At 36.9% G+C, this 20,687-nt stretch overlaps 1 protein-coding gene and 1 pseudogene across 1 annotated transcript; one reads left to right on the forward strand and one right to left on the reverse strand.

Moving 5' to 3' along the window:
• Positions 1 to 3,818: 3,818 nt before the first annotated feature.
• The window catches only part of LOC100617121 (nuclear transport factor 2-like), a 29,324-nt pseudogene continuing 12,455 nt past the window's right edge, over positions 3,819 to 20,687 (reverse strand).
• LOC100024672 (tubulin beta chain-like) lies at positions 6,560 to 7,912 on the forward strand. Its single transcript, XM_016428416.1, has one exon. The coding sequence runs from the start codon at positions 6,578 to 6,580 to the stop codon at positions 7,895 to 7,897; it is 1,320 nt and encodes a 439-aa protein (XP_016283902.1). The 5' UTR covers positions 6,560 to 6,577; the 3' UTR covers positions 7,898 to 7,912.

The following is a 20,687-nucleotide window of genomic DNA, read 5'->3' on the forward strand; positions in this document are numbered from 1 at the left end:
AGGTTCAAATCTGGCCTCAGACACTTCCTAGCTGTGTGATCCTGGGCAAGTCACTTAACCCCCATTGCCTAGCCCTTACCACTCTTCTGCCTTGGAGCCAATACACAGTATTGACTCCAAGACGGAAGGTAAGGGTTTAAAAAAACCTTTTTTTTAATTTTAAAAAATTTTTAAAAGAGGGATATAGAATATCTCAAGATCGGGGGCAGCTGGGTAGCTCAGTTGATTGAGAATCAGGCCTAGAGACGGGATGTCCTAGGTTCAAATCTGGCCTCAGACACTTCCTAGCTGTGTGACCCTGGGCAAGTCACTTGACCCCCATTGCCTAGCCTTTACCACTCTTCTGCCTTGGAGCCAATAAGACAGAAGGTAAGGGTTTAAAAAAAAAAAGAATATCTCAAGATCAAGTGAAGGAGAGAAAATTTTGAGTTAGAGGGATTCAGATATCACAAATTACTTGCCCAAGTCTCAGAACAAGTTAAGAAGAAAAAGTCCTCCTGCTTGTATGACCCTGGGCAAGTCACTTAATCCCCATTGTCTAGCCCTTACCACTCTTATACCTTGGAACTCATACTTAGTATTGATTCTAAGGTGGAAAGTAAAAAAGAAGAAGAGGAACAAGAGGAACAAGAAGAAGAAAAGGAAGAAGAAGAAGAATTACTTCTAAAATTTGTAGATAACATGAAGCTGGGAGTGATAATGAATATCCTATAGTATAGAATCAGGACAGAATTAAGAAGATCTTAATCTAGAAACATGGGCCAAATCTAATAAAGTGAATTTTAATAGAAGTACATGTAAAGTCTTAAACTGTGATTCAAGAAAACCAAATGTACAAGTACAATATACCTTGATAACAATTTTGTGAAAAATATATGGGGATTAGTGGATTTTAAGCTTATCAGGAATCAAGTGTAACACGACAGGCAAAAACTCTAATGCTAACTCTGATTGTATAAAGAGAGGGTAGGAGGATCTAGTGAGGGAAATAATAGTCCCATTGTCCTAGGACCTGTTCAGGCTAGAATCTAGAAACACAAATCAAAAATACTATGTTCTGTTCTGAGTATCACAGACATTGGCAAATTTGAGCACATTTGGAGAAGGGCAACCACAATAGTGACAGAATTAGAGAACATGATATATAAAGATTAGTTGAAGATAATGGGAATGTTTAGCCTAGAAAAAGAAAATCTAAGTGAGACATTTTAGCTATCTTCAAGATTCAAAAGGGTTTTCTTGTAGAAGAGGGATTAGATAGATGCAAAGTTAGAGAAGCCATAAATTCGTCTAGTAATTTTGGAAAACAATTGGAATTATCCCAGAAAAGTTACCAAAGGGGCAGCTAGATGGCTCAGTGGATAGAGAGCCCAGCTGGGAAACAGAAAGTCCTAGGGTTCAAATGTAACCTTAGACAATTCCTAGTTGTGTAATCCTGAGTAAATTACTTAATCCTAATTACCATCCTTTACCACACTTTTGCCTTGGAACTGATTCTTAGTATTAGTATTAGTATCTCTAAGTATACTTAGTATCAATTCTAAGACAGAGGTGTAAGAGTTTTTTTAAAAAGATTTTTTTTTTAAAGAAAAGTTACCTAATTTGCTAAAAGGAATAATGAACTGGAGGAATTCCATGTGAACTGGAACGACCTCCAGGAACTGATGCAGAGTGAAAGGAGAACCAGGAGAACATTATATACAGAGACTGATACACTGTGGTACAATTGAATATAATAGACATCTCTACTAGCAGCAATGCAATGATCCAGGACAATTCTGAGGGACTTATGAGAAAGAACACTATCAAAATTCAGAGAAAGAACTGTTGGAATTGATACACAGAAGAAAATCAAGAGTTTGATCACATGGTTCAATGAGGATATGATTGGGGATGTAGACTCTAAACGATCACCCCAGTGCAAATATCAATAATATGGAAATAGGTCTTGATCAATGTAACATATAAAACCCAGTGGAATTGCTCATTGGCTATGGGAGGGAGGTCGGAGGAGGGGAGGGAAAGAACAAGATTAATGTAAACATAGAAAAATATTCAAAATTAATTAATTAAATAAATAAACTTAAAAAAAAATAAGTTACCAAACTATATATAAACTTTCTGACCTAACAGTACCAGTTCTAAGCATATACTCCAAGAATATTGCCATGGGCAAGGTCCAGTCTCACTCATGACTCCAGGGGTTCCCGACAGGTGGCAAATGGTCAATCAAGAAAATAACAAAGGGAAGACAGTTATATATTTTTTGACCATGGGCATGCTTTGCACCTGATAGCTGCTCTGCCATCCCCAATCCTGGTGTTTATTTTTATACCCATTTTTTTGGCACACAGATACATTACCTAATACACATATCAAAATAGGGATAATTGGAAAAGTGATACATTAACTTTTAACAAATCACTTGATTAATAATCAATATTCTTGTATTGTGATCACAGATTCTTGACAATAAAGATTTCACACAAGAATGATGATTTTGTTACAGGTGACTTAATTTTCTCATTACCCTGTGAGGAGTTTTGAGCTTACAAACAATCAAGGACATTTACTTATTACTTTTAATAAAAAGAAATAATTAGTTAGAAGTTCTTAAAGACAATTCAACAATCATATCATTGAGGTTGAGAGGTACTCAGAACACAATTCAGATTTAATATTAGACTGATCATTTTTCAGGGTTTACTAGGGAGTTTCTCAAGGGGAAGAATCAAGTTACTGAGGCATGATGAAGCTTGGTGTACCTGCATGTTTTGTATGCGTCTTTATGATTGATTTGTATGCTGGCTTCATGAAAATAAGTTTCTGTCAGTGGGAAAGTTCTGGGCTTGACTTGTAACTACAGTTTTACTGGGAATTATGTACCTAAGTAAAAGTTAACCCAAGGTAGTCTTTTGGGAATGGGTTTGAGAGTCTGATCTTTTGGTGATGTTTTGGAGAAATATAGTACAGGTATTTTGCTCTTGTATTATTCCTTCTGAGGTTAGGGGGAATAGCAGTCATGTCAATTCCATAGGTAAGGGATGTTAATGAGAGGAGTCATGCAAGGGAAATTGAGTGGGCAGTCACATCTTGCCAAGGTCCACTCTGTGGCCTCCTTAGCTACCACTTTGTCAAGACATCGTCGCCTGATGGCTCCCAGCAGAATATCTAATACAGAAAGAAGCCATGTATACAAAAATATTTATAGTAAGACTGTTGTAATAAAAACAAAAATAAAACTGGAAACCAAGTAGGGGCCCATCAATTAAAGAACAACTAAACAAATTGGGATATATGAATGTAATGAACTATTGTTGAATCCATAAAGAATAATGAAGACCAAAAATCCAGAGAAACTGGAAAAGAATTGTATAATACACTGTGAAATGAGCAGAACCAAAAGAACAATTTATTTATGTGGTAGGCACAACACTGAATGATGTTAGTAATTTTTGATGCTGCTTGTTAAGAAATTCTTCATGGTTTTATTTTATAATGAGGCATTGGAACATCTGAGCAAACTGATTACTTGGACTGCACATGTATCTGCTGCTTTATCCTTCATTTCTTTGGGTTATGAGAGAGAAAGAGAGAGAGAGAGAGAGAGAGAGAGAGAGAGAGAGAGAGAGCTCTTTGCATTACTTAGTCTTTCTGAGTCATGCACTAGTATAATAGAAAGTTCTTCTGTCAGATGCAGCTAGTCCAAACCTCATGCACAATACACTCGAGTAAAGATGCTGCATGGTAGGGCTGGGGAGAGGAAGTGATATCAAAAAAAAGAAAGAAACAGTGTGTGTGCCTTGGGAAGAGGAGGTTCACCTGAAGTTATGTAGCATTAACTTTAATATATCATTGGTGTAGACCTGTGAGGAAAATAGTGAGAAATGTGAAAGAATTGAGAGTATTAGGACAGCAAGTAGTTAATTGTGAGAATTGAGTGAACCACACTGACTCCATCTCATGACTTAATTATGGGAGCTAGTTTAGTTTCCTTTCTATTCAATTATGGACCTAATCCAAGTTCTGTCTATGAGATAAGTTTATTCAACTGTAGGAATTGAGAAAAATCCTATAGCATTGTTTGAACCTATCCTTTTGTGGCTGGGAAAATGAACTACTGGTACCTGCTGTTTAGAGTCTTTTAGCCAAGGACCTAGGTTATGTTGACCATAAGCACAGTCAGATCCTAAGACTGATGTAAGAAGATTTCCCATAATTATACATCTCAAGCAACCCATATGTCTTATCTGAAAGCTGACCCCATATGATCAATCAAATAATTTTCCATGCTCCTTTGATTGTTTACAGATACTTGAGGAGGAGTGGGATAATTCTTCTGCATTCAGGGAATTGTACCTGTTCACTCTCCCTCTCCCAACATTGGAAAGTCCTTAACTATTCATCTAATTATAAATCAGATTACTTAATGTTGTATTATTTCCTTTTAATTAATTGGCCTTATTTTATTGTTTTTACTGTATAAAAGACTGTCTTCCCCTGTATTCAGGGCCCAGACTGAAACTGAAGAAAGGGCTTGGTCTCAATTTGTTGGACAACTAGCATGCATTGTATAATAAATTGATATGCTAAAAAAATCAAACCTTCGCTTCCTCAGTCATTCATCTTTTGCTGGTTATAGACACAAGCATCATTGATGTTCTTCAATAGAAATATCTGGTAGAATTCCGTGATAAGGTCTTCATCAGCTTTTAGTTGTCCCATGACCATATTGAGTATATAGCTATCAGAGGTGGGCTGGTAGTCCTGAGCTGTGATACTGTTGTATTTTCTAAAATGGAAAGCTAGACAATTTTTCCACTATGTATAAGTGGAATTTTGAACCCTTGGACTTCATCCCCCCAAAATCCTTCAGTATGTCCCAGAATTCCTCTCCTTTCTTAACCACATTGTATGGTCACATTTATATTTAAGTTTGCTGTTAGATAGGTTTTACTCTAGCTTTTTATTTCAAGTTATTAATAAAACCTTTAAAATATAATACTTTAGTTATTGTATATTAATGTTAAAGCCCACATTTATGGTGACCACGAAGGGACACAAATTCTCAAAATTTTTGAGAGCTAGCCTTGCAGTGAAGATAACTTTTTCAGTGATACTAAGTTTGCCTGGTCTCTGCCCATCACAAGGGCCTGGTGGCGGAGTCTCCCTGTGCTCTCCCAGTCTTGCTACTCCTGCCACCCCCATGCACACCTGTCCAGTATGCTGCTCTGCTCCTTCCTCCTGCTGATATCTCTGATTTGAGTCTCTGCACAGAGGGTGAGATTCCCCAATCCTTTTAAACACCACCCCCCTCCACACTACATATGGGTTTTCCAGTCAGCCCTAGCCAATTTTTCAGCAGAAAAAAAATAAAAAGAAATCACATTATTCAGCCCTAATAGTTTTCAAGCAGATTTTTTTTAAAGCTAACTCTGGGCTCCTGTTTTAGAAGGTTGTTATTCAAGGTTTTTTATAGAGAGGGCAGTTGGTCCAAATCAGTGGATTTAAAGTCATAATTTTGGGGAATAAGCCTAATTTTTTCTCTTGACCCACCAAGGAGTACTCTTTATATCATATGCAAATATGCTATTGTTGTCCCTCACAGTTTTGCCCTTAGAGAAGAGAATATGGAAGAATAGCTCTTAAAAGCCCTTTAGCAAAACAAACAAACAAACAAAAAACGCTAAAAAATGTCTCTTTACCTTCCAGCCAGGATCTCCTTTTGTTTAACTTTTATTTAAGGAGTAAACTTGTTACAAAGCATGGTTCACTCTATGAAAGAGCAGAGCATTACCTATCTTAAGCAGCTCAAAGTTTTGAAGTATCTTTTCTGACTACTGTTCCTGGGTGCACTGGTCCTTGCTCTTAGTTTGAATAATCCTAAAATTCAAAGGGTTTAGATGCATCTTCCTACAAACCTTTGGCATTTGGGCCTCCCAACCTCTACAATACATCCAATTTGAGATTTCTCCATACTATATTCAGGGAAGAATTCTCCCTTACTATGAGGAAATTCAGAGCTCTGACAAACAAAATGTAAATTGATGATAAATACTGGGGGAGGGGAAAAACCTTTAAAAGAGATCTGGAAGTTTATTGCTTGCTAACTATTTTGAGTTTATTCTCCACCTTAATAGTGAATAAGTCTATTGAATTCGTGAAAAGGATTTCGACTACACTGCCTGCCTGTACCTTCTCATTTGCTTATATTATTGTATTTACTCATTGGTTTAAGGTTTAATCTTTTTAAGTTCATATATAATTAATCTAATCAATATTTTATTACATGACTCTTTATTTTGTACCTTTGCTGAAGAACAAAATATCATTGTAAAAGCCCATAAACATCTTGCCCAAAGCCTTGTCACTAGATCCATCGAAGATCACATGTTGTCTTAAAAGCCATTTCTGCTTTTTTACCTTTGTTAATTGTCACATAGATGATGATAGATGAATTTCAACAAAATTGTTTACAATTGTATGCAACCTTTGAAGAATTTAATGAGGTAGAGTCTGCGCACCCGATCTTTTTCTGCTTCTCTTTCTGTTTGTCTCTGTCACCACAGCAGTTACCATGAGGGAGATCATGCCCCTCCAGGCCAGGCAATGCCAGATCAGCACAAAGTTCTGGGAGGTGATCAGTGACAAGCATGGTATTGACCCTACCAGAACTTACCATGGGGAGAGCAACCTGCAGCTGGAGAGGATTCATATCTACTATAATGAAGCAACTGGTGGGAAATATGTGCCCCGGGCAGTTCTGGTCGATCTTGAGCCTGGAACAATGGACTCCGTCCGGTCTGGACCTTTCGGACAGATTTTCAGGCCAGACAACTTTGTCTTCGGCCAGAGTGTTGCTGGAAACAACTGGGCAAAAGGCCACTACACAGAAGGTGCGGAACTGGTTGACTCAGTATTGGATGTTGTAAGAAAAGAAGCTGAAAGTTGTGACTGTCTCCCGGGATTCCAGCTGATGCACTCTCTGGGTGTTGGGACTGGGTCTGGAATGGGTACCCTCTTAATCAGCAAGATCCGGGCAGATAGAATCATGAACACTTTCAGCGTTGTATCCTCCCCCAAGGTATTGGACACTGTAGTAGAACCCTACAATGCAACCCTCTCAGTACACCAGCTTGTAGAAAACACAGATGAAACCTATTGTATTGATAATGAAGCCTTCTACAATATCTGTTTTAGAACCCTGAAACTGACCTCTCCCACATATGGTGATCTGAACCACCGGGTGTCAGCAACCATGAGTGGCGTCACCACCTGCTTATGTTTCCCAGGGCAGCTTAACATTGATTTGAGTAAGCTGGCAGTGAACTTGGTCACCTTTCCCCGTCTGCACTTCTTTATGCCTGGCTTTGCTCCACTAACTATCTGTGGTAGCCAGCAGTACCATGCTTTAACCGTGCCAGAGCTTACCCAGCAGATGTTTGATGCAAAGAACATGATGGCTGCTTGTGACCCATGGCATGGGTGCTATCTTACAGTAGCAGCTGTGTTCAGAGGCCATATATCCATGAAGGAGGTAGATGAGCAAATGCTCAATGTTCAAAATAAGAATAGTAGTTACTTTGTTGAATGGATCCCCAACAATGTGAAAACAGCCATTTGTAACATCCCATCCCGGGGCCTGAAAATGTCTGCCACCTTCATTGGTAACAGTACTGCCATCCAAGAGCTCTTTAAGCACATTTCTGAGCAGTTTACAGCCATGTTTCACAGAAAGGCTTTCTTACACTGGTATACTGGAGAGGGCATGGATGAAATGGAATTCACTGAAGCAGAAAGCAACATGAATGACTTGGTTTCTAAGTATCAGCAGTATCAGGATGCCACAGCTGAGGAGGAGGGAAATTTTGAGGAGACTGAAGAGGAGGTGGAATAAAGCTGTGCATCAGTTACTCTGTAAATGATGTTGAAAGTTATATGAACTCTTTTTATTCACTCACAAACTTGTTTTTCTGATGTTTGTGTCTTGCTGCATTCTGCACTTGCCGTTTTCCTGTTCTTTGACATCAAATGCTGTACAGAAAACACTGTTAAAGCATTTTTCATAGTGAAAAAAAAAACAACAACAAAAAGAATTTAATAAGAATTTAAGTTATAATTTTAAGGGGTCTTCAGAAATAATTTTAGATAATTAGTGGTTTCTAAATGGATGATACACATACACACACACACACATATAATATAGAATGTTGTATATAAAAGGTAGAGAACCAAATAGAAGTTTCTGTCAGGGAAAAAAGCTTTATATAAAACAGGAAGCCAAAAGGAGCTCCTGCATGCATACTCTTCAGTTTAATTTACTTCAACCAGAACAATCTAGATTTTTTAGTGATGTTATAGATCCTGAATAGATTTTCCTCAACAATACAGAGGTTTGGTTTTTCTAGACTCTTCTGACAGTAGTAATAGACTTTGTTAAAAATATCTTTGCCAAGATTGAAAGATTTGCTATATCTGTAAAAACTATAACAAATATCCATTAGTTCATAGGTTTTTTAAAAAGTCATACAGCAACTCATGTGAAACAAAATAGTAGGTTTGCTTCCTATTATCATTAACTGAGCTATTGTGAATTTTGGGGACTTTTGTACTTTCTTTGAATGTGCATCATCTATTATATATTACTGTTTTATTCTGAAAATCATTTGCACTTACACAGTGGTTCATGGCCAACTTTAAAAGGAAATGGATCTCATTTTTTGGTGAGAAACCTTTGTATTCTACCTCTCCCTGGCTGGCACAGTGTCTCAGATTGTTATATATTTTTTATTTTTAAAACTTTTTTATTATTGTTTTTTCCTTGTACATGCAATATAGTATTTGAGTTTTACTTTTTCTCTCCTTTTTTTATTTGAAGCACATGTCAACAGTATTGAGAAGGTTTTCTTCAACTTTTTTGATTTTGCAGTAATATAAGTTTACAATACATTTGCTCTAATGTCAATGCATACCTAAAAAGCTTTAGATTATAAAAATGATGCCATTGATTTTTTTAAAAAGTATGGGACTTTGTTGAATAATTATGGATGATTCCAGAAGAAGGAAACACAAAAAGAATAACTGTGCATTGCTAAAGAAGCACAAAATGCACAATTATATGGCAATAAATGTGACAATCTAGGTGATATGGATGAATATTTACAAAAATATAAATTACCTAGATTAACAGAAGAAGAAATAGAATCCCCAAATAACTCCATATCAGAGGAAGAAATTGAACAAGCCATCAAGGAACTCCCTAAGAAAAAATCCCCAGGACCAGATGGATTCACAAATGAATTCTATCAAACTTTCAAAGAACAACTAATCTCAATATCATACAAACTATTTGACAGAATAAGCAAAGAAGGAGTTTGACCAAATTCCTTTTATGACACAAATATGGTACTGATTCCAAAGATAGGCAGGTCAAAAACAGAGAAAGAAAACTATGGACCAATCTCCTTAATGAACATAGATGCAAAAATCTTAACTAGAATACTAGCAAAAAGACTCCAGCAAGTGATTACTAGGGTTATTCATTATGATCAGGTGGGATTTATACTAGGAATGCAAGGATGGTTTAATATTAGGGAAACCATCCACATAGTTGACCATATCAACAATCAAACCAACATAAATCACATGATTATCTCCATAGATGCCAAAAAAACCTTTGACAGAAGACAACACTCATTCCTATTGAAAACTCTAGAAAGTATATGAATAGAAGGGCCTTTACTAAAAATAATAAACAGTATCTATCTAAAACCATCAGCAAACATCATCTGCAAAGGGGATAAACTAGAAACATTCCCAATAAGATCAGGAGTGAAAGCCCAATATCATCTCTATTATGTAACATTGTACTAGAAACACTAGCAGTAGCAATTGGAGGAGAAAAAGAAATTGAAGGTATTAAAATAGACAATGAGGAGACAAAGCTATCACTCTTTGCAGATGATATGATGGTCTACTTAAAGAATCCTAGAAAATCAACTAAAAAGCTAGTAGAAATAATCAACAACTTTAGCAAAGTTGCAGGATACAAAATAAACCCACATAAATCATCAGCATTTCTATATATTTCAAGAATTAGAAAGAGAAATTCCATTTAAAATCACCCTAGACAATATAAAATAGTTAGGAATCTATCTTCCAAGACAAACACAGGAACTGTATAAACACAACTACAAAACACTCTCCACACAATTAAAACTAGATCTGAAAAATTGGAAAAATATTAATTTCTCATGGGTAGGATGAGCTAACATAATAAAAATTACAATCCTACCCAAACTAATTTACTTATTTAGTGCCATACCCATCAAACTACCAAGAAACTTTTTTTTATTGAATTAGAAAAAATCATAACATAAATTCATTTGGAAGAACAAAAGATCAAGAATATCCAGGGAAATAAAAAAAAAATTGTGAAGGAAGGTGGCCTAGCAGTACCAGATCTTAAAATGTACTATAAAACAATGGTCATCAAAACAATATGGTCCTGGCTAAGAGACAGAAAGGAGGATCAGTAGAATAGACTTGTGGTAAATGACTTCAGCAAGACAGTCTACAATAAACCCAAAGATCCTAGCTTTGGGGACAAAAATTCACTATTTGGCCAAAAGTGCTAGAGAAATTTGAGGATGGAATGGGAGAGATTGGGCTTAGATCAACACCTCACACCCTACACCAAGATAAACTCAGAATGGGTAAATGACTTGAATAAAAAGAAGGAAACTATAAGTAAATTAGGTGAACACAGAATAATATACTTATCAGATCTTTGGGAAAGGAAATATTGTAAGACCAAGCAAGAGTTAGAAAAAATGACAAAATGTAAAATAAATAATTTTGATTACATTAAATTAAAAAGGTTTTGTACAAACAAAGCCAATGCAACCAAATTTAGAAGGGAAGTGTGGAGGAGGCATGCATGCAAGACAAAAGCTGGGGATGGATCATCTGTCATTCTAATGAAACCAGGAAAAGCAGTTGGAGCCAAGCCAATTGCTGCACCAAGCCAAAAGGCTTTTGCTGGCTAGCTGAGGTGAAGGAAAGAAGCTAGTTGTATCCTGGGACTTGAGTTAATCAAATTGGAGGTGACCTGGCTGATTGGCAGAAGAAGAAAGAAGGACCGTGGTTCTTATCTCTCTCTCTCTCTGATTGACTCTATTTCATGCTTGTGACAGAATTGCCATTTCCCTCAATATCCTTCTGTCAACATGGAAATCTAGAGATCCCCAGTTTATTTAGTTTGAGTGTAGAAACCCCAGGTTTTGACCTTGTCACAGGACAGGTTTCCCCCTGAGGGAAGGTCCCTCTTCACCAGACAGTGAACTTCCTGGTAGTTTGGGTGGGAACAGTTAATCTCATCCAATATTAAGCATCCCTTTTGTCCCAATGGTTTCTCCCCCTAGGCTAAGGTCCACTACCAAGGTGGCCCAGCCCTGGGTTTGGTCTTTCCCTTTTGTGTCCATTGTAGGGCATCAGCCCCTCACTATTATTCCTGTCTGGAACTCCTCATTTTCCTTTCTCACCATTGTAAAGTCAATCAATTGTCCCTCTAATCCTAAAGCCCCCAGGTCATCTAGAGTGGTATATAGGTTCCCCAAGTTCGTTTGTTCCTTGGAGTCCATCCTGAGTCGTGGCACTCCCAGGGGCTAGTGACCAGGGCATCTTGACTCTGCAGTCTTGGAAAGCAGCTCTGTTGTCCTATTAGTAGTGCTAACCCCTTTTCCCTTGATTAAAGAGTGATTTTTGACTATTTAATAGTTCTGCGTTTTTTCTAGTTGACACTTCGAATCCTCATTGTAGATAATAGGGAAATCCTACTCCTCTTACCTTCTCCTCCATCCTTGTCCTGTCTTCCCCAAATAAACCCCTTATTTGACAAAGAAGATTAAGAATTATTTTCATTGAAATCTCATAGCTCACGCTGAGTAATTTGAGGGAGAAGAAGAAAGGGGGAGGGAAAGCTGAAAGGCTTCTGAAGAGGGAGGAAAAGGAAGGAGGGTAGGCAAAACTTGACCCATTAGTTATCTAATATACCATCAAATATACACCCTTAAAATATATCTATTACAGATAGGCACCCCTGAAAAGACTGAACTTTTAAAATCCCTAAGGAACAGTAGAAAAGATGTTTAAGCAAATACTCTGTGGAGCTGTTGTACTTGCAGCCATTACTGGATTTTGGGTCTACAATATACTCTACAGCAGAAAAACAAACATGATTTTTGATTCTCTGGATTATATTGGCAACACCACCATGTTTATACTCCAGTTGCCATTTCAGACAGAAACTATACTATGGCAGATTTTGACTTAAGTATACATCATTATTCTGGCAGCCATTCAGACTCTGACTTATTTGAAAAGAATCTTTATATTTGTTATCCCCAAAAAGGCAGAACAGATATTTCTGGTAGATAATAACTTAGAAACTGTTATTAAGAACTTGTTTGAGGAATTGATCAAGGAAAAGGGGTTAGACCATATTAAAGACAAGAACAATGGCCAGGCAGATAGTGCACCCAAAGAAAAAGAAAGAAAGGCAAAGAAATCAAAGATCAATGCACAAGGAAAGGAAAGTGACAAGGACACTAAGTCTGATAGTGAACGAGAAAAAATTTGTCCACTGAAGGAAGTCACCAAGCTTTCAAGTACAACTGGTGTATCACAATCCAAAGTGGATAGGCAGTTTACATCTCAGGAACTTGAATCCCTAAAGAAACATTTTCCAAATTTTATCAGAAGCAACAAATTGGGGGAAAAAATCTTCATAACAAAAACCTTTGACAAAGGTCTAATCACTCAAATTAATAAAGAGCTAAATCAATTGTACAAAAAATCAAGCCATTCCCCAATTGATAAATGGGCAAGGGACATGAATAGGCAATTTTCAGTCAAAGAAATCAAAATTATTTATAAGCACATGAAAAAGGTCTTCTAAATCTCTTATAATCAGAGAAATGCAAATCAAAATAACTCTGAGATACCACCTCACACCCAGCAGATTGGCTAATATGACAGCCAAAGAAAGTAATGAATGCTGGAGGGGATGTGGCAGAATTGGAACATTAATGCATTGCTGGTGGAGTTGTGAATTTACCCAACCATTGTGAAGGGCAATTTCAAAGTATGCCCAAAGGGAACTAAAAGACTTTCTGCCTTTTGATCCAGCCTTAGCACTGCTGGATTTATACCCTAAAGAGATAATAAGGAAAATGACTTGTATAAGAATATTCATAGCTGTATGAATATTCATAGCTTTGTAGTGGCAAAAAATTGGAAAATTAGGGGATGCCCTCCAATTGGAGAATGACTGAACAAACTGTGGTATATGTTGGTGATGGAATACTATTGTGCCCAAAGGAATAATGAACTGGAGGAATTCCATGTGAACTGGAATAACCTCCAGGAATTGATGCAGAGTGAAAGGAGCAGAAGCAGGAATACATTATATAGAGAGACTGATACGCTGTGGTACAATCGAATGTAATGGCCTTCTCCATCAGAGGCAATGCAGTGATCCAGAACAATTCAGAGGGAAATATGAGAAAGAACACTAGCCACATTCAGAGGAAAAACTGTGGGAGTAGAAACACAGAAGAAAAACAACTGCTTGATCACAGGGGCCAACAGGGATATGATTGGGAATGTCGACTCTAAATGATCACCCTAGTGCAAACATCAACAATATGGAAATGGGTTTTGATCAAGGACACATGTAAAACCCAGTGAAATTGTACATCGGCTACGGAAAGTGGTGGGGAGAGGGAAGGGAAACAACATGATTCTTGTAACCAAGGGAAAATATTCTAAATTGATTTTTAAATAAAATATATATTTTTTAAAGGAAGCACAAAGCTACCTGCATAGTGCCTATCAAGCACAAGGTCAAAGAGATCAAATCTCAGTGAAATTTTGAGCCAAGACAAGAGCACTTGAACTTGTTTGGGGTTTGAGGTTGTGACTATTTTGACATATGTTGAAGGCAGGTCTTCCTTGTCCCACATTCTACCAAGTATCCCAATTTGGCTACCATTCTGTTTAGTTTAGTCCCTTTTCTGTCTTTCATACTATGGCAAACTTTCTGTAGTCCTGCCTCTGATTTGGTATGTTTAATCATTTTAAATGGGCCCCGATATAGGACGTGTTATGCATTTATTTTTCTTTACTTAGATTTTTTAGACATAAGAATTTGACATTTTGTATTTCATCCACAAGTTATTTTTTCTTTTATTTGGATTTTTAAATTTCTTTTGCCAATTGATTGATATACCTCATAACTCAGCCATGCATCACTGAGTGATCCCTATGTTTGTTATTATCCACCTCAGGAGCAACTATGTTATTGTTGTAAACTTTGATTTGAATTTGAGCAATTTTAGGAAAAGAAACTTGTTACCTCCCAGAATCCAGAAGGCATCATGAAGATACCTGCAGAAACCACATGCTGCACCAGAAGATCCAGAGTGAACTCTGAGACATGGCGAATTTGAACAATGGGGGGTTGAAAGCATTTATTTTGAATGTATACTCATGCCAAAGGGGACTTCACTCTAATTGGCTTTTTGTCAATGTGTCTAACGATCATTGGTTTTGCTCTTTTTCTCTTTTATTTTCCTTTTATCCACAAATTACTTCAATTTATAACTTAGTTATGTTTCTATGATCCTTTTGGGGAGACTGATCTCCCACATAGGATCACAGGGGGAATGTATGAGTGAAATTTTGAATCCTTGGACTTCATCTCCCAGAAGTCCTTCAATATTTCCCAGAATTCCTCTCCTTTCTCCACCATCTTGCATGGTCATTTTTGTATTTAACTTTGCTGTAACTCCTCCCTCTCCCTCTTCTCTCACAAGTTAGGCAGATTTTACTCTAGCTTTTTATTTTAAGTTATCATTAATAAAACCTTTAAAATATAATACTTTAGTTATTGTACATTAATTTTTTAAACCCACAACTATCACTGCTTTGCCTTGGAATTGCTACCCTTTCCATATAAGGGAAGATGCATTAATATATATTGATCCTCAACCTAGAATTATGCACAAAGAGCTATAAAACTGCATACCTGTTGACTCAGCAATGCCACTATTATATGTATTCCAGAGATTAAAGAGAGGGGGAAAGGATCTCTCTGTACAAAAATATCAGTAGCATCTTCTTGAGGTGGCAAAAAACTGAAACTGAATGGAATACTATTGTGCTAAAAGGAATAATGAACTGGAGGAATTCCATGTGACCTGGAATGACCTCCAGGAATTGATGCAGAGTGAAAGGAGCAGAACCACTAGAACATTATACAGAGACAGATACACTGTGGCACAATCGAATGTAATGGACTTCTCTACTAGCAGCAATGCAATGATCCAGGACAATTCTGAGGGGCTTATGAGAAAGAACAATATCCACATCCAGAGAAAGAAGTGTGGGAGCAGAAACACAGAAGAAAAACAACTGCTTGATCACATGGGTCGATGGGGATATGATTGGGGAAGTAGACTCTAAATGATTACCCTAGTGTAAATATCAATAATATGGAAATAGGTCTTGATCAATAACACATGTAAAAGCCAGTGAAATTGCGTGTTGGCTATGGGAGGGGGAGGGAGGAGGCGAGAGAAAGAATGAAACATGTAATCATGAAAAATTTTTCTTAATCAATGAAATTAAATTAAAAAAAGAAACCTGAAACTGAAAGGATGCCCATCAAGTGGACAATGGATGAACAAGTTGGGGTATATGATTGTGATGGAATACTATTAGAATATTGCCATAAGAAATGTCAAACAAGATGATCACAAAAAACCCTGAAAAGGTTTATGTGAAGTGATACAAAGTGAAATGAATGGAATCAGGAGAATGTTTTACATAGTAACAGCAATAAGGTATGATGATCAACTGTGAATGACTTAACTATTATCCATAAAGCAAGGATCCAGTACAACTTCAAGAGACTCATGACAAAAAAGGATATCTACCATCATAGAAGGAACAGAGTCCAAATGCACATTTGAAACATACCACTCTTCACCTTATTGCCTCCATGAATTTTTAGCTAGTGTAAGCAATATATGTCTTGTTTCACAACATAAGAAACACAGAAATATGTATTAAATGATAATATATGTACAACCATATCATATTATCTGATTTCTGTGGGGAGGGGGAAAGGTAGGAGAGAAAGAGAGTATGAGTTGCAAAATGTTGGGAAATGACTATTAAAAATTATATTGCCATGTCATCTGGAAAAAAAAAACCATATATATGCATATATATATGTTGCTTCTACTTGGGTTCTGTCATTTTCAAATAACTGGTAATAATGTTGTACAAAGCTGGATCCAATCTGCTCCCCAATCAGCTTATTTCCCCTTCTGGATTCTCATCTAGAGATAGAAACTAATGGGCTGGCATGATAGCAGTGGCAACAGCAGATGCTAGCATTTTGATTTATGCCATGACCAGTCTTCCTTCTAGAAGGCTGATGATGAAACATATTCTGCTTCAGGAGAAAGATGGTAGCCTACAGGTCCATGAAGGGACTGAGTGGTGACTCTTCTAGAATGTTATTGTATCTTTTCCTTTTTCAATGTTATATATTGCTACTTATATATATATATATATATATAAAGATATATATATATACATATAAAACTATAAATATTACTTTAAATTGTCTTGAGGCAGAGACCCAAGCCAGTTTGGATATCTTTCTTTCCAAGCTAGAAAGGACTTGGATATAAAACAATGTTAAATAAAAATTCTTTCTGGCAGATGGGTGTAATCACAGAATATATTGTCATATTCATTTTTTCTTGAATGGGCAAATGTCTGAGTGGTAAGAGATAAAGAGGAGAAAGAAGAGAGAGCTCTTGTCAGTGGAAGATTGTGGGGTGATGGCTAGAAGTTAGAGAGGAAAATTTAAACTCAACATAAGGAAAATTTTCCAAATAACTAGATATATCCAAAAATACCTCCTAGAGAAGAAGAATGCTCCCTGTTGCTGTAGGTCTTCAGACAGAGACAGGACAATAATTTGTCAAAGATGCCTGAGAGAATTCCTCACTTGCCCAAGGTCACACAGAAATTATGAGCAGAGGTACGATATGAACTAGGTTCTCCTAATGCCAGAGTGTATATTCCTTTCATCATACCAATATGTTGAATGAATATTCAATAAAACATTATTAAATATCTCATCAGACATTATGATGAAATCACATCGTACCACTGATTGTATTGTCAACACTTCCTTGAAAACAGTGGATCTGGGTTTGAATCCTGTTTCAGATACTCACTGGCTATGTGAACCTGGTAAGTCATTTAACTGCTCTGAACTTCAGTTTTCTCCTCTATAAAATGGAAATAATAGTATCTACATCACAGGACTGAAGTAAAGATTTAATGCAATAATGAACTTATGGTAGCATTTCCTAAACCTTGTTTTTCTCCAATAGGTCGTCAATGTTCTAGCAATATTTCCTCCTCCTACCTCTTGCTCTCCTCTCCAGAAACCTCCATACCTGGAATTCTCCATAATGGAAGTCCTCAATCCTCACGTAGCAAGTATAGTTATCCCTGATCACAAATCAGGAATGATACCAATCAGAGGAACCTGAGTCAGACTCTATTCTCCCTTATGATGCTATCAATTGGGGAATGGCTAAACAAGTTATGGAATATGATTAAGATGGAATAATACTGCCCCATAAGAAATGATGAGGTTAACTATTTTTTTTAATGTACAGAACTACATGAAATTATGAGTAAAAAAGCACAACCAAGAGAGCATCATATACAGCAATGGAAATATTGTTTGAAGAATGAATTGTGTGCACACCCACCTCCAGAGAAAGAACTGATGAATAGAAATAATCAAGACATAGTTTTATATATCTATACATATATCTTTTTTTATCAAATGCTGTCTTCTCTAGGAAAAAAGGGAGATACCTGGGAATTTTAATGTAACATACAAATAAATAAATAACAAATTAAAAAAATAAATTAAATACCTGATTCTCATCAACATCTCTTTCTCTCTGAGCCTATTATCAGGGACAACTTGGGTGTCTTGAAACAAAGAATTGGAGGATTGACCAAGAGGTTGGGCCAGGCTAGGAGGGCACCTTTTGTTTGGATGCTGATCTCCATTCTGTTCTTTCTAGGTCTGATAATCAATCCACTCAAGGGCTGAAACCTTACCAACCTATCATTTATCCCACCTCTGTGTCTAGTTGTATCTTTGTCTTTCAGGTAACAGTGGTTTCCAAGTATTCTTGCTCTATCCTCCCTTCCCAGGCCTTCTCATCCTAACCAAAGTTAAACACCTTCCCTCAAGTGATATTTTAAAAAACCAAAAAACACTTTAAAAAAAGGCAAAGAACTTTTGCTTTGGAATTATTGGTCTATTTGTTTCTCCCAAAGAAATACCTCAGGCTCTCAAAAGAAAAAGCAGATGCAATAAACTAGAACAATGAACATATAAATCATTTTGTAAATCTTAAAGTCTTACATCATCATCATCATCATTATTTTCATTCTTCTTTTCTATTCAAAGGAGTTCAGACTGAAACAATTATCTGGGTCAAGTTGTTGTCCTAGTATTGTTTCTTTATGTTTAGTATCTGGCAGACCATCAGTATTATTTATGAAGCTTTCTTTCCATCTTCTCTCCTTCTCCCTTCCCTCTGGTCACATGGGGTAGACTAAATGGCAAGGACATTCAGAAAAGAAAAAGAAAAGATGGAAGAGGAGAAACAAAGGACTTGGATAATCTCTTAAATGGAAAATCAGTAATTAACTTGCTGAGTTACCTATAATATTTCTTTTTTCCCCCAGTAGGGAAGGCTTCATTTGGTAGAAAACTGTGCTGAAGCTTTGACAAAGGAATCCAAGATCTGAAAAGCACAGGGCAGTTGCAATCTAGTCTCAAATCTTCCACCAGCTGTTTTGTACCCTTGAGGAAATCCCTTGATCTTTCCTTATCTATGGAGTAATCTTAGGAGTAGCTCTCTCTCCTACCCTCTCTTCTCTGGGGTTGGACTAGGAATTTATTAACATCCATAAAAGTCTCTGGGGTTTTAAGGAAAGTACAAAGTATGTTTTTAGCCTAAATATTGACCAACTTTTCACTGTTCCTAAAACTTTAGGAACATCTCCCCAGTGCCCAGGACAGGGTCTAGAGGATGTAGGCATATTAAGGGTAAAGGAAAATCACTAAAGAGAAATAAAATGTTTGCAGGTTAATGCTTAGCCCCTGCCAGTCTCTCAGCATGGCCTGCCATTCCTTTTACTTAATCAACAAGCATTTATTTGAGGGCTTACTATGAACTTGGCACTGTATTAAGCACTGAGGATATAAAGAGAGGCAAACACATTTCCTTTCTCTAAGAACTTATCAATTCTTCATGACCTAGTTCCAATCATAAAGGGGAAGAAAGGGTCCAATTCTCAAGTGACTCTTACTATTAAAACTGGGCTTCTAGTTCACATTTGTGTAGTTTTAGAATTTACAAAGAACTTGCCTCACAATACTCCAATTGGATACTGCAGTGCAAGTATCCTAAGGGAATCTCAGAGATCTTGAAATGACTTGCCCAAGAACATGTGGCTAGTTGCAGAGTCTTCGCAAATATGCTGCTGATCTAAGTTGTGAAAGAGACCATTGCTTACAAGGTCAGCCTTGGTACTGGATTGACCAATGGTCTCTCTAAGCTTTATATTATCCAAATACAATATCACCTCAATATTTAAAGAATATGCAATTTCATCTGTACAAGTACTCTCAGGGATATATTGGAACTGGCTCTTGTGGCTAAAAATTGTTAGATTGTCTGTGAGTGTTTATACTTTGGAAATCAGCAAACTATATATCAGGACTTGAATTTTTTTTTAATAGTCTAGACTCAAGAAAGTGGTGGAGAGGGGATATTAAGTGGCTCAGTGGGTTGAGAGCCAGGCCTAGAAATGGGTAATCCTTCATTCAAATCTGGTCTCAGACTCTTCCTAGCTGTGTGACCCTGGGCAAGTCACTTAACCTTCATTGCTTAACCTTTACTGCTCTTCTGCCTTAGAATGAATACTTAGTTCTAATTCTAAGATGGAAGGCAAGGATTCAAAAAAGAAAGTGGTGGTGAAATTGTTAATAATGTAGATGAAAACATGTATAATCCAGACTGAACCTCTCTTAATTTTAGCTAGGCTAATATTTAAATGACACATAAAGAATGGTCCAGGTTACCTGTGCTATATTTCCTACTGACAATCTGCAGGAAACTGTATCCTTCTGTGTATGGTAAGGATTTTTAATCTAGAGTCTATTGATAGATTTAAAGGGACCCATGAACTACAATGGAAAAAAAAATTTCATAGTTATTTTTGTTGTTTTTCAGTCATGTCTGATACTTCATGATCCCATTTAGGGGTTTCTTGGCAAAGATACTGGAGTGGTTTGCCATTTCCTTCTCTAGATCACTTTATAGATGAGGAAACTCAGGGAAACATTGATTTGCTCAGGGTTGCACAGCTAGTAAGTGTGTGAGGACAGATTTGAACTCAGGAAGATGAATCTTCCTGGCTTCAGGTCCAGGATTCTGTCCACTGTATAATCAGAATTTTGCTCCTCAGAACTCTCTTTCCCAGCTTCCCATGTTCCTTCTCACATT

Source organism: Monodelphis domestica, chromosome 1 (genome assembly GCF_027887165.1).
Source record: "Monodelphis domestica isolate mMonDom1 chromosome 1, mMonDom1.pri, whole genome shotgun sequence".
NCBI classification, from domain to species: domain Eukaryota; kingdom Metazoa; phylum Chordata; class Mammalia; order Didelphimorphia; family Didelphidae; genus Monodelphis; species Monodelphis domestica.

Excerpts from the sequence above, each read along its gene's own strand:
- LOC100024672 (XM_016428416.1), top strand. The coding sequence starts at position 6,578 with ATGAGGGAGATCATGCCCCTCCAGGCCAGGCAATGCCAGATCAGCACA.